At 34.2% G+C, this 15126-nt stretch overlaps 2 protein-coding genes across 2 annotated transcripts; one reads left to right on the top strand and one right to left on the bottom strand.

The window, feature by feature from the left end:
* Window positions 1-3043: 3043 nt before the first annotated feature.
* On the bottom strand, window positions 3044-3700 carry LOC138889228 (uncharacterized). The gene is made up of 2 exons (XM_070172503.1): window positions 3233-3700; window positions 3044-3100 (listed from the first exon to the last, which is right to left on the bottom strand). The coding sequence occupies exons 1-2, from the start codon at window positions 3698-3700 to the stop codon at window positions 3044-3046; spliced, it is 525 nt and encodes a 174-aa protein (XP_070028604.1).
* A 2074-nt stretch (window positions 3701-5774) lies between these two features.
* On the top strand, window positions 5775-10795 carry LOC104248306 (ras-related protein Rab11D). Its single transcript, XM_009804543.2, has 2 exons — window positions 5775-6212; window positions 10110-10795. Exons 1-2 carry the CDS (start codon window positions 5986-5988, stop codon window positions 10549-10551), a joined length of 669 nt encoding a protein of 222 aa, XP_009802845.1. The 5' UTR covers window positions 5775-5985; the 3' UTR covers window positions 10552-10795.
* Window positions 10796-15126: the final 4331 nt, after the last annotated feature.

The raw sequence follows: 15126 nt of genomic DNA, 5'->3' as shown, positions 1-15126 counted from the left end.
TTTGTGTAATCGATCAAATAAGTGTTGTCAATTGGTCTGGGACGTTTGAATGTTAAGATTTTCCTGATAATAGTCTAAGTTATGGTTCATTCATGTCTGTTTCCCCTCTTGCCTCGTTCATGTTCTGAAGTTGTACTAAATGAGTTCATTGTTATATTTGAACTTAGAATTGAGCCTGTTGGTATGTTCAGTTCCTTGAACTGAAGTTATTGGCTACCCTGGATCATTGTTCTTATGTTGATGCCATTTGATCTGATTTAAATCCATCCTGGTTTGAATGGTCATTTGAGTTCACATTGAATTGGTTATAGCTGTTGCAGTTAATTGAATTCAGTTAGTGGTTGGATTTGAATAGTTTGGAGAGGTTCAATGCAGGTTGAAAGGGAGTGGGTAGGGCAGTAATTTCATAACTTTTAGGGGGGCAATTTGGGAATGAAACAGTTAAGATAATACTTTAGTGTTAGTGCTTTGTTAAAATAGGGTATTAATTAATGCAATAATGGGGGACAAAGGGAATTGGGAGTGCTGAAAATAAGGGAAAAAGTTTTCTTAGTGGAACTAAAAGTGAAAATCAGGGAAGTGGGAAATTTCTGTTTAAAAGGGGAAAAGGGGTCCGGGCAGTAGGAAAAGAGGGGAAATAAGTTGTATAAGAAGGGGTGTTGGGACTGATTTAAGGACAGACAGAGAAGGAGATATACTGAGAAAAAAAAAGACAGAAAGAGAGGACAGAAGGAAAAAACAGACAAAGAAAAACAGAAAAAAAGAGTACACACACACATACACACAGAAAAGAGAAACAGAACGGAAAAATAGAGAAGAAAGAAAGAAAAATCAGAAATATTGTTTCTCATATCTGTCCGGGCTTGTTTGGTAATATTGTTTGATTGAATCTGAAATTTTCTTAAAATTTCTGCTACTGTTCGTCTGGTTTTCACGGTTTCTGTCGGTTTTGCTCAAATTTGCTGAATTGTTTGGCATTTTATTTCTGCTGTTGGGCTTCTTTTGCTGCTACTGCTGAATACTACCTCTTTTACCCTCATTTCCAGGTATATATTTAGAATAATGATACTGCAAAGTTTCAAGATTATAGAGAAATGAAATCTGGAATTTCAAATATGTCTGCTATTCATTTGAAGGCATTAGTTGAGTTTCAATTTTTTTTTAGTAACTATTAGCTTGCGCTTGACATGAGAATTATTAGTTAATCATCCTCTTTTGAAGTTAGTATAAGCTTTGCAATAATTCTATTTATTTCAGAATCTCATCAAGTATAGTTATATTCGAATTGTCGAGACAGGGGATTTGGTAGAAAGTTGACTATTCTTAAAACTTTGTATTTAGACCATGTTAACTAAGCGCTTGGTAACATGAAAATATCGGGGAACCACGCTAGTAAACTTCGTCAAGTTCGACATTGTTTAGTTCTAGTTGACATAAGTATTCTCGTTTATACGAAAATAGGGCCTAATAATGCGGATAACTCTAAGTGAGAGGTGAATCGATATAATTCATTACGATTAAGGTATTGGAATATTAAGGATGGTTCAAATATGTATTTACGTTACATGTAATGTCATTTTATTAAATCAATTTGTAGATTAGTTCTCTTTCTTAACAACAAATGACCCATTTATTTTAGGAATGCGATTAACTCATTTCTTAAAAAATAGTATATAAAAAATAATGTCAATGATTTTTACAAAGTATAGATTCAGTATTTGTAAATAGCTTGCATAAGCCGAGATAAAAATTGATTTGATTTTATCTATCCCAAACTCAATCATCGTAAGCAAACTAACTAAATAATTAGAACTTTGGACTAAAAACAAGTTGTGTAGAAGGTCGGATTTATGAATACTAATTGCAACATTTTAAGTCAAAGATATACAAAGTAGAGTTCGCTCCGAGTAGAATAATGGAAATTCTTCGAAAACTACTAGTTTGCTTATCAATTAAATTTTTTTCCTAGTTTTACACGTAATTCACTTTGGTAAGTTTTTAAACATATACACTTAGTCTTAAGCTTAGAAAAATAATAAATAACTTGTGCATATAATTATCAAGTACTAAAAATACATAAACAAAATACATATACCGTATTCACGATAAAAATGGTAGTTTTAGTTGCACGTTATTTATTTATTTTTCATCTCATTAATTCTTTTAATTTGAATAGTTTTGAGGTATATAATTCACACGCTTAAAATATAACTTGTGGCCAACACCTAATAAATTTTAATTTTTTTTAAGAAATCTGGAGGCATCCCATACGGTGATTTCCCATGGCTTTCATATTTACAAATAGATGGACATAATAAACATTTGTAGAAAATTTATATTACCATCAAGAATATTTTGTGTAATTAGGGACACGTTCGCGTGACCTGATTACATTTCTAAAGGCAATTCGGATTATGAGTTCGCGCAACTTCGAGCAAACTTTCTTAATAAAAGGGTTTTTTTTCCGGAGGATATTAAATTAATTTATTTCATATAACCCGAGATGTGCAGTTCACTATTTAATCATACAAGAGTGACGAATGTTCGTAATTTTATTTTAAGCACGCGCAATTTCGTCCATAAATTCTTTTTATAATAAAAATATAAATAATGCTATCAATCTCATTGTGTACACATATGCGTGGCACGATTCTTTACATTTATAAAAAAAATATAATGCGAATATACGTACGCGTGATTCGCTTCAAGGAAGGTCTATAATTGTAAACAATCTAACCAAAAGCGGCAACAAAATCATGCAACAAGAAATAATGTATTTAGTTAATCAAGATAATTAGGCCAAGTATAAAAATGGTTAAGTGACCGTGCTAGAACCACGGAATTCGGGAATGCCTAACACCTTCTCCCGGATTAACAGAATTCCTTACTCGGATTTCTGGTTCGCAGAATGACAAACAGAGTCATATTTTCCTGGATTCGGGATTAAAACCGGTGACTTAGGACGCCATAAAAATCCCAGGTGGCGACTCTGAAATTAATAAAGAATCCTGTTTCGATTGTCCTTTAATCGGAAAAACTCTCTTTACACTACGCCCCCCTCCGGAATGTTGTGTAAAGAAAGAGGTGTGACAGGCCTCACCTGCAAAAGTTTTTAAAAAAAAAAAAGAAGTTAAAGAGCATTATACATTATTATACAGAGTTATACATCCGTATACAAGTAGTAAAATGCAAGTCAGCAATGCCAAACATCATTATATTTGATTCATTTTACCGTCATTCGCTCCGGTGCAATCAGATTTTCCCGAAGGAGTTTGTCGTACTTTTTGCCAAGCTCTGTAGATGTCTCCATTGCAAATTTTCTGTTTTTGTTGTTCCACTGCTGTAGCAAATTTGTCATGTACTCCAGCAATCGCATTACTGGTAACTCTCTAGCATCCTTGTTTGCTGCATTAATTGACTCTGCAATATTAGAAGTCATTAGCATCGACCTTTTCACTTTGGAGTATGTCCTACACCACCTTTCGTGGCCAATTTCGAACAAGTAAGGCTGCACCCTTGGATCAATTTTGCACATCTCTATCATATGGCAATCAAACTTCTCTATTATGTAAGCTCTAGCCAAAGCAAAAAAGGTATCCTTCAATTGTTTGTGATATTTCTTGAATGTGCGCTTTACATTCTGCCACAAGTGAACATGCAAATACAATGTGGTACTTCTGGTATACAGCTTTTGTGGCATTGAAGATGCTATCGTTTCTATCTGAAACTATACACATCCCACCTCTAATACTAAAAGTACCCTTTATCTGGCAAAGAACCACTCCCAAGATTTGTTATTCTCTGAATCTACAATTGCATATGCAAGTGGAAGGATTTTTCGTGTTTATACAAAATAGATATTAGGATTCAGACAATTATACAAATCTTATACACAGTTATACACAATTATACAACTTGCAAATTTTATAAAAACATCAACTGTGAAATCCGATACACTTTTATACATGAAACTACAATATTATACAAACTGCAGAAACAAGGTAGATGCAGTCAACTCACCAGCTGCATCCTATGTGCAAGCAATCAATATGGTACCCTTATATGCTGCTTTAAAGAAACTTCCGTCAACAACCATTATCGGTCTGCAATGCTCCCAACCCCTGATAGATGCATATAGCGAAACATATGCATAAAGAAAGCATCCATCTTCTAATTTGTGCAACTTTGTAACCGTTCCTGCATTTGTATGCCCCAACATATAAAAATACTTCGGCAACTCCTTATATAAATCACTCGGATTCCCTCTTATTATTACCATTGCTATCTCTTTAGCTCTCCATGTTTTCATGTAACTCACTTCAATCCCATGTTGCTTTTGTATGTCCTCTATTATATCATTTGCGGTATAAACCTTTTTTGAATTAATATACTTGTCCTTGACTATACTAGCAATTACACCCGAAGTAGCTTAACATTGTGTTAAGTATCTTTCACCATAGCCGCATATGTGATTATTATTGTAACTTCTCACCTTAAATATGTTTACCTTGAAAACGACAGAAGATTTGAAATTCCAAGCACAATTGTCATCTACATACATAAGGTGATACCTAGGATTAAAGATCATTCAACTTCTAAATACACTTGTATACAAAAACATAACTAGATATATACTAATTTTAATACCTATATACAAATATATACTACTTTATACATATTTATACATATATATAACATAATATACAACTATTGCCATATCTTGTTGCGCTTGATCTCTTCACCTTGAATTGGAACCTCTCGCGTATAGCCAAGTTCTTCATCACATTCATAAATGTCTCTTTATCTTTATAAACTTGATCCTCCTCAATAAATTCGTTCAACATATTATCTATTATACCTGTGTTTTCACTAAATTTCGTGTTTTCAATGAATTCGATATCAGGCCTAATCTGAGTGCTATCAATCGTAGATACATCTATAGAATTGGAACTTGTAGCAACCAAACAACTGGAATTTGTAGCAACCAAACGATTATCATAAATCTCTTTCACTATCACAAACACGGGGTATTCAGTGAAATTCAAGTTTTTCTTCTTTAATTCGATATACACCTTAACACCCCTATCGTTGTAAATCAGGATAGATGGCAAACCATCATTTAGGAGAAAGTTAATCTCTATTATGTTTAATTTACTATCGATCCTAATCTGTTCCGAAATAGCTGCAACTAAATTGTTGTAGCTGAATGTCGACTCGATTATTACAAAATCGCTGACGAAATCGATAAACTTATTTTCTTCCCATTCACCACTATGAAGAACGTAAACTGGAAAAAGCTCCATCGAACAAAAAGTTGAAATCAAAATTGCGGCAAAAATGAAAATTGCACTGATTTGCAGCAGAAAAATTTCATTCAATTTTGTTTGATTTACTGTTAATTCGAGATGAAGAAGAATTTCTAAGGTTTTTGGAGTTGCATTGACCGCAAGATCGCGTTTTTGTAGATTTGGGGAAGAAGAATGGAAAGAATGAGAGAAAATCCCGCTGAAAGGTACAAAATCCCGCTTCTGAGTCCCAAAAAATGAAAATAACGCCCCTTTTTTCGAATATGAGCCTGTTATTTTTGAAATATGAACTATAAAATTAAAAAGGAGGCAGCCCAGTTATTTTAATATGAAATTTTTCCATAAAATTATTATACATAAATTGCTTACTTTAAACCTCACTTTCCTCTTCCCTTTATCAAAAATCTGAAAAAAATTTGACCCCAAAAATTAAATAAAGAAAAATAACCTTTTTCTTTGATCCCTTCTATTAATATTTCTTTTAATTCTTTGACAGCAGTCCAAAGGAAAAGTATGTAAACCAATTTTCAGACAGCAAGATCCCAGCAAAGACTAGCCAAGATCTGCGTCTCCTCTCTTTCTAATCTCTCTCACTCTCTCCCAATCTCTCTATCTCTCTCTCTCTAACTTTCAGCTGCTGATTGACTATACAGAAGCTTAATTTTCTGGCTTAAAAAAAATGGCGAGTGGGTATGGGGATGCGAGCCAGAAGATAGACTATGTATTCAAAGTGGTGTTAATCGGTGACTCAGCTGTAGGCAAGTCTCAGATACTGGCTCGATTTGCTCGTAATGAATTTAGCCTGGATTCTAAGGCCACAATTGGGGTTGAGTTCCAGACACGAACCCTAGTCATTCAACACAAGTCTGTTAAAGCTCAGATCTGGGATACTGCTGGTCAAGAACGGTATCAATATTTTTGACTCTTCAATTCTTCTTTTGAATTACAGCAAGCTCCATTTCTCCTTTTTTTTTTTGGTTGTATATGAGTTTAAGGTGCATGCACAGAATAATTAGAGACGGATCCATGATTTAAATTTACTGGGTTCAGCTTTTAAGATAACTTATTGTACTGTTAAAATTGTGTGTTTAAATATAATATTTGTTGAGATTTTAGTAGGTTTTTACGTACAAATTTATAGTCCGTGTCGAAATTTATGGGTTCAACCCGTAGCCGAAAGGTTACATCCGCCAGTGGCAGTGATGGTGTAATATTTAGACAATCTATTAATAAGTTTGATTGATAACCTTTAATAAATGATAAGTAACCTGCTTTAATTGGTTAAATTACACTGATGTTGTAAAAAATTTACTACACTGTCATCAATGTGTATAACTTAAATCCTATTAGTAATTCCTCAGTCCAAAAGGAATGAAGGGGTTGAGAGTGGAAGGGTCACACTTTTCGTGCTAATTTTGGGGGTGATTCAATATAGGAGTGCTATAAAAGTACTATAAATATTTTTTATACATATTTTTAATAATGGTAGTGCCAGAGGCAGCTTGCGGCGACTATTCTCCTGGTATCTCCGACGATAGCACGGGCACACTGGATATGAGCTACATCATATTCAATGATTTAGTTTGGTTGTTGGAGAGTGATTATCAATTAAGAATTAGATGGGGTATTTGAAAGTTTTGGATAACGTAGCAAGTTTTATGTCTACTTCAAACTCACACTCAAAATGATAAGATAAGGCTATCTAAGGCAAAGACTCAGTTGACTCGAAAATTTACGAACTAAAACAAAAACTTAGTCATGTATTAATGAAGATACGCATAAATCATCACTACACTTTTTACAACCATATATTGTACATGACTAATTTTATTCTTCTATTTCATTTTATGTGTCTTAGTTTTATTGGACACAAAGTTTAAAATGTAGAGAACAATTTTGAATCTTGCGGTCTTAAACTAATGGTGTGAATGACATACCAAAATACCCTTTAAATCTTGTGGTAAACTTGTCATGTCATTCATAAGGGATGTCATAAAGGGTAAAATGGAAATGTTGGAATTCAAAACTTACTAAATATAGTAGGGTGAGATATATTATAAAAAAAAAAAAAGGGTGACATTCTTTTTGAAACAAACTAACATAGAAAGTAAGACATATTAACTGAAACCAGGGGTTGGGGGGTGGGGTGGGGTGGGGGATTGTTATGACTTATGAGTATTACATTTGGTTGTCAATTGCCATTACATAGATATAATTGTAATGCAATTTTGCTCCTTTCAAATTGATTTAAAATAGTTACTCAAACTGAAAACAGTCATGTGCTTGAGTGGAATCATATCGTGAAATATCATTTTAACTTGACAAATCAATTGAGTTGACCATGTTGAGTAGGCTCAGGCCTAAGTTTTTGACAACTCAGTTGAACTGTCTGAGTCGGGTTGACTTTGTCGCAGTTTGCTTATTTTGCTTTTCTAATTGATTAGTGCAGTGTGCTCAGTCCTAGTTTGCCTAGTTTAATCATGTTTTCAGCATTGACCAGAAAAGACTCTACCAAGTAGTAGGAAAAATTCATCTTTAAGCTTATGCACCATAAACAGAATTTAGTACAGGACCAAATCTCAAGTATCTTGGTATTGATAGTTGAATTTTAAAACCTAAGGAGCCAAGTTCTTTTTATTTGGTTCCTCTAGCAGCTCAGGGATTGCTGTGTGCATGTCAACCTCGTGTTTTCTTGTTGAACTCTTTCCTTATGCGGGTTGGGTCCTGCTTTCTACTGCTCTTTGTTTATCGAATGTATTCTCTTGTCTAGCAATAGTTTGATATAGTAATTAATATGAAAGGTATCTGTCCTGAATGTTGTAGTTTAGGTTGATAGATTGTCTGTCTTGTTTTTGGTTTTCACTAGTTTGGTGGTAACCGGAGAGCTCTTTCTCCAATAATATTCCTTGACCCATCAGGTCGTTTTTCTGTTCACTATGATGTGAAAAATTACAGTCTTTTTGACATTCAACCTTTCTAAGATTACCTATTGAAAAGTGTATATTGATGAATTTGTAGATGATTGTGAAATATAATTTTCCATGTATCATATCATTGGACAAAAAGGCTACATGTGCTCTATTTTGTCCTAAACTGGATAGGTGATAAAAATTTAGTCTATTTCAAGTTGTCACACCATAGATTTTAAATGTTTATAGTATCCTGAAGGAATCCTATCATACAACCCCCACCCCCACCCCCCCACCCCCACCCCCCCCCACCCCCCCCAAAAAAAAAAAAAAACCCCAACCCCAAAGCTGAAACGGAATGCATCACTTGCCCTCCTTATATATATAATACATTATCATGAGTCTTGATGGAGCTACCAAGTCATTTGCATCTAAGCTAGGACCAAGTATGAAACTAGGACAAGATTGGTGGAGTATGTCTGGGCTTATGAGGTAACAAATTGGACAACTACTTAACTGGTGCAACATAAATGGGATATTATCCATAAATTAGGCCCCATTTTTAGTGATTGTATCCCATAGTTAACAGGAGTGGAAGTCATTGTAAATAAAACAGGGATATAGATGTGCAAGGTTGAGACACTGCTCTGATGCAATTGTGCGCAATCTCAAAATTTTGGTTCTCTCTCAATTACCAAAAAGAAATTATTTCATTTGGTTCTCCGTATTTTATTCTTCATATAGTATCATGACCATTGTAACCCCAGAGGATAGTCAAGGTCTTTTGGCTCACTGACAAACTGCTTAAAGATGTTCGGAGGCCACCCAGTTTTGACAGAAATAAAGTAGTACCAACTTTTATTGTCACCAGAATCTCCATTATTGATCCAACCATCTTTAATCTCCTTGCTAGTAGTATTTCATCCTGGTCTATCTCAGGTTAAGAATATAGGCCTTACGTGCCCATCTTTGATCTTCTCCTTTTAACTCAGTTCTACTTCTACAACACTCTCGTGTAGTTCACCTAAAGATCTTAGTGTTAAGTCATTCTTTTCACTGAAAAAGTTGTTTCCATTCACTTATTGCATGCTTGTCTGTCCTAATTAGTCAGTTGACCACACCAACAACTTCATTTCACAAGTCTTATTAAGAAACAGCTTTGTTTCATAATATGAACACGGAGATGAAAGGCTCATTTTGAGAGTTCTCAGTATGCACTCACTGATGCGGCTTGAATTCTTGGCTTTGGTGGTGCATCTGTCCCTTGCACTAAGTTCAGTATTCGCATTATGAATTCACATCAGCAGTCACATTGGCAAGGACATATCCAGTTTTCTTTGCCAGCTTTCCTCTGTTTGTTGTTTTTGTTCAGCTTCTTAAAATTACTCTTACATTACAGGTTCCTTTATTGTATTTAAGACCCCAAGTTTTGGGGCGAAAATGTCTCATTGAGATGCTTCTTTAATATGGAGTTGGTAATATTAGAGGGGATGGATGGTAACATTCTAAAACATCAATGCCACTTGAGGTTTGGATAAAACACGGCGTCTTTGGTTGCTAGTTGCTTCCTGCTTAGTGCTTACTAATATGCAAAGTATGCCTGGTATGGATCAGACATTGTAGTTGTTTGGACGAAACATCTACGCTACTATCAAATTGCTATTGTGTGCAAGTGCAATGCCAAATGATCGTTAGAGTTAGTATTTAGTGTATACCCTTCTAGATTCTCACACGCTCTTATACATTCTTGTTACCAAATGTTGATATCCCCATCAGAGTGATACCACATTAGGGATCTGAGTAGCTTGATTTCCACATGTAAAGCTTTTCCTTGTCTAAGACTGTTTCTTGATAAGTGGAATAGAAACTTAACAATTTTGTAACTGATTATCAGATATAGAGCTGTCACAAGTGCATACTACAGGGGAGCTGTTGGAGCTATGTTGGTTTATGACATAACGAAACGCCAAACCTTTGACCACATACCCCGTTGGCTGGAAGAGTTGCGTGCACATGCCGATAGGAATATCGTGATCATGCTGATCGGAAACAAAACAGATCTTGAAGACCAACGAGCTGTCCCTACTGAAGATGCTAAAGAATTTGCCCAGAAAGAAGGATTATTCTTCTTGGAGACTTCTGCAATGGAAGCGACAAACGTGGAGGACGCATTCTTGACTGTGTTGACAGAGATCTTCAACATTGTAAACAAGAAGAATCTTGCTGCAGATGATAATCAATCCAATGGCAATCCTGCATCTTTAACTGGAAAGAAGATTCTTGTACCTGGTCCTGGACAAGTTATCCCAGAAAAGAAAGCATGTTGTAGTTCTTGAGATATCGGGATTCGGGCGTTTCTTTCGCTTTTTAGGTGACAATTTTTCGAGGTATTAAGGTTTCAAAGTTTTACTGATAGTCATTCTTGAAAATCTCATGTATTCGGTTGTAAATTTTATTATTTTGTGATGGTTTTTGTAAAAGGAAATGATTATATTGTTGTCTGTGAGGAATGAGGGCAACATCAGCAGACTACATGTGCTTTTACTAGTTAATATTATGTTTTGTTGTTTAACTTCAAAATACGGGAGAAATTCAAAAGTAGTCAGATTTACAACTGGTCGTTTAAAAATAGCCTAGTTTCAAAAGTAATCGAAATTTAGCCATTTTTCATGTAAAGATAAATCTAAGCGAAAACACTGTTCAAAACTCGGAAAATATGTCAGTATATTATACTGGAGTTCCAGCATAAGTATGCTTGAACTCCAGTATATTTTAGTGGAGTTCCAGCATAAGTATGTTGGAACTTCGGCATAATATGATGGAGTTCCAGCATAAGTACATTAAAACTCCAGCATAATATAGTGGAGTTTCAGCAAGTATAATTGTCCAGTATAATATACTGGAGTTTGGAGCATCAGTGCTCCATTCTCCAGTATATTATACTGGGATCAGCAAAGTATACCGGTCCAGCATAATATGCTGGAGTAAATACACAGGTGCACTGAACTCCAGTATATTATGCTGGCCTCTGTTGCAGCAAAAAAGTAGCCATTTTTCATTGACTTCGTAAACGCTGACTATTTTTGAATGACCAGTCCGAAAACTGGCTATACCGTGCTATTTTTACTCAAACTACATTTCTCTTTCATTTGGAAGGCAAGCTATTCAGAAAAAAAAACTGTAAGCTTTCAAAATAGTTTGTTGCGGAGGATTGGTTATACTAAATTTCGATTTAAACTTTTTTTTTTCTTTCTTCGTTTTTTTAAATTATTTTTTAAATAGGACAGTGGTCGAATGTGTTTCATTTTTATCAAGTCTTGAGTTCGATTTTCTTGGATTGCATTTGATGTTTAGTGTGTTGTTTGGATTCTCGAGCCCAAAAAGTATAACGAGGAGCACAATGTGAAAATAGCATGGGCTAGCCAGTTTTCGAACCAATTATTGAAAAGTAGTCACTATTTTGCTGAAACACGAAGGTTCCAGCATAATATGCGGGATTATGGAGATCCCACGTATAAACTTCTAGCATATTATGTTGGAACTCAAGCATACGGAAAGTTCCAGCATAATATGCTGAAGCTCATAGTAAAAAATTCGAACTCCTGCATATTATGCTAGAATATTTCTAGATTTTTAAGGGTATTTTTATTCAGATTTTATCTTTACATGAAAAAATAGCTAAATTTCGTTACTTTTGAAAAAATGGCTATTTTTCCATTATCAGTTGTAAATTTGACTATTTTTTATTTTTTCCCCATTTTGATGACTAGGTTTAATGTATGGTGAAAGAAAAGATCACTAAGCTACCTCAAATACAAATGCTTATGCTAAATTATCGTAAAAATAATACGGTATAACACATTTTTTGGACTAGTCATTCAAAAATAGTCAGCGTTTACCAAGTCAATGAAAAATAGCCACTATTTTGCTGCAGCAGAGACCAGTCCAGCATAATATACTGGAGTACGGTGCACCTGTGTATGAACTCCAGCATATTATGCTGGACCAGTATACTTTGCTGGCTCCAGTATAATATACTGGAGACTGGAGCACCGGTGCTCCAAACTCCAGTATATTATGCTGGACCGGTATACTTGCTGGAACTCCAGTATATTATGCTGGAGTTAGGGGTGTACATAGGTCGGGTTGGTTCGGATTTTACAATTACCAAACCAAACCAATTGTGTCGGGTTATTAAATCTAAAGACCAAACCAAACCAATAAAACTCGAAATTTTCACTCTCGGTTTTTCTCGGTTTTTCGGGTTATTCGGATTTTTTTGGATTTTTTTCTGGTAAAATCTTCGTAGAACAAAACATCTAAATTGTGCTCAAAATATTTCTTTAATCCTAGTAAAATACAATTATATAAAGTATTTTCCAAGAAAATAATACAAAATATGAGATGTGTCATGGCATTATCCTAAAATATTCAACAATAAAGACAATAAAATTATGTAATATAAGTATTGCTAATTAAAAAGTCATAATAAAAATAAACATAATCTAAAAGTACTAAGTCATGCTAAAATAAGTAAACTAATAAGGAAGTACTAATTACATGACTAAACGCTAAAGAAAAATAAAAATAGGTTATGCATTTTTATTTAAATTATTGCAAAACAAAAAGTAGATATTCAATACATTCCCGTTCGGAGTATTGAATTGAATGCCTTTTGTTAGCATTAGTATTGATTTGATTTTGGTTTGGGCTTTTGTTAGCATTATTTAATTTACTAATGTTAATGACTATAAAACTTATTGGAACATTCAAAATTTCTAAGTCCAACCTTAAAATAATACCTTAAAAGATAAAATTATGAAAAATTTTAAGAAATATTTATAAACTACATCACAATAAATATATTTATGTATTAAATATATCTAAAATTTCTATATATGTAATATCGGGTTGGTTTGGTTTCGGTTTGACTTTCTTTAGTTAAAACCAAACCAAACCAATTATGGTCGGATTTTTTTTTTCCAAGACCAAACCAAATCAAACCAAGCCATAGTCGGGTTTTTTTCTCGGTTTGACTCGAATTATCGGGTTGGTGCGGTTTGTCGGTTTCCTTTGTACACCCTTAGCTAGAGTTCTAGTGTACTTATGCTGGAACTCCATCATGTTATGCTGGAGTTCCATCATATTATGCTGGAGTTCCAGCATACTTATCCTGGAACTCCAGTATAATATGCTGGAGTTCAAGTATACTTATGCTGGAACTTCAGCATAATATACTGGCGTATTTTCCGGGTTTTAAACAGTGTTTTTGCTCAGATTTATCTTTATATGAAAAGTGGCTAAATTTCGATTACTTTTGAAACTGGGCTATTTTTGAACGACCAGTTGTAAATCTGGCTATTTTTGAATTTAACCCTAAATTATCTATTCGTTTTACTTTATTTGACACTTTAATTAATCGTCTAAACAAGAATGTTATAATTTTATATTTTTTAAAAGAATTTTTTTTATATATACATAAATATTACAATATATTTTAGAGCACAAGTTCTGGAAGTTTTTCGTTTCTTGAATTTCGTACCGAATAACTATGTGAAACAAAGTGGAACGAGGAGAGTTGCAAATAAATGTTAGGTACTCGTATATATAATTTTCTTTTCCGAAAAATAATAGGTGGTGTTTGTTTTGACTTTTTTCAAAACTGCATTTTCAAGGTCGATTCATAAGGGTTTTTTTTTTTTTTTTTTTTTTTTTAATTGAGCTGTTTTATAAAAAAGAAAAAAGAACTCATTTTGAAGATTTCTGAACTCAATTAAAAAACTCCAAAAAACTAGATCAATAACCAATGGCGTGCAAGTCTTTACATATCTCTTGTGCCATTTGCTCTTTTTTCAAAGGACAAGATCAATGACCAATGGCGTGCATACATATCTACAAATTATTGAAAATTTTAAAATTTTTTATTCATTTTACATAAAATTAATGATTGTTTTTTTCTTCAAAATTAATAAATTCTGTTATCAACTTCAATTAGATATTCATTCAAATCCACACCGTGTGAGGCGGTAAAGGTCAACAAACAATCATAATTTAGTAATTTTCTTTATCTTCTCCAATTTGATTTGTTTTTCTATTGCCTTGAATAATCAGCCTATATAAATCCTTATCAAATGGTGTAAACAATTATTATGACATGAGTTGTTAACGTTTTGCCACATCAATATAGTGGCCATGAATTATTGAGGCCCCAACGGGCAAAAAAAAAAAAAATCTGTGACATACTTATTATAATGTAATAGCATAATTCACTAGTGATATTGTCGTTTTGGGTCTAGATCTGCATGGCTTTTTACCAATTATAATCTTGATCTTTTCTTAGAATAAAAGGGAGAACATAACATGTTTTTCCTAATTCGTCGAGGTTATGGAGTGTACTAAAGAAATGTAATACAACAACAACAACTAAGTATAATCCCACTTAGTGGGGTCTGGGGAGGGTAGTGTGTACACAGACCTTACCCCTACCCTAGGGTAGAGAGACTGTTTCCAAATAGACCCCCGACATCCTTCCCTCCAAGAACTTCCCACCTTGCTCTTGGGGAGACTCGAACTCACAACCTCTCAATTGGAAGTGGGGGTTGCTTACCATCAGAGCAACCCCTCTTGTCTTTTACTAAAGAAATGTAATGTCTTTATTATATTGTTATCTACACAAGTTTATTAAGTGAGTGGCTTCTCATAGCTTCGTCACTACTTCGTCGAAGTTAGGCTCGACACTTACGAGTACATGAGGTCGGTTGTACTCATACTATATTATGTACTTCTTATGCAGATTTTGGTACCAGCCCAAGTTGTTCGTGAGGGGTAGCAGCTTGGACTTGCTTATTGGAGACTCGAGGTAGATTTGCTGGCGTCCGCAAACCTTGGAGTCCCCTTCAATTTTTCTATTT

The sequence above is a fragment of the Nicotiana sylvestris genome, chromosome 4 (genome assembly GCF_000393655.2).
Source record: "Nicotiana sylvestris chromosome 4, ASM39365v2, whole genome shotgun sequence".
NCBI lineage: Eukaryota > Viridiplantae > Streptophyta > Magnoliopsida > Solanales > Solanaceae > Nicotiana > Nicotiana sylvestris.
The sequence above is the reverse complement of the archived record's forward strand: the minus strand, read 5'-3'. Positions and strand labels throughout refer to the sequence as shown.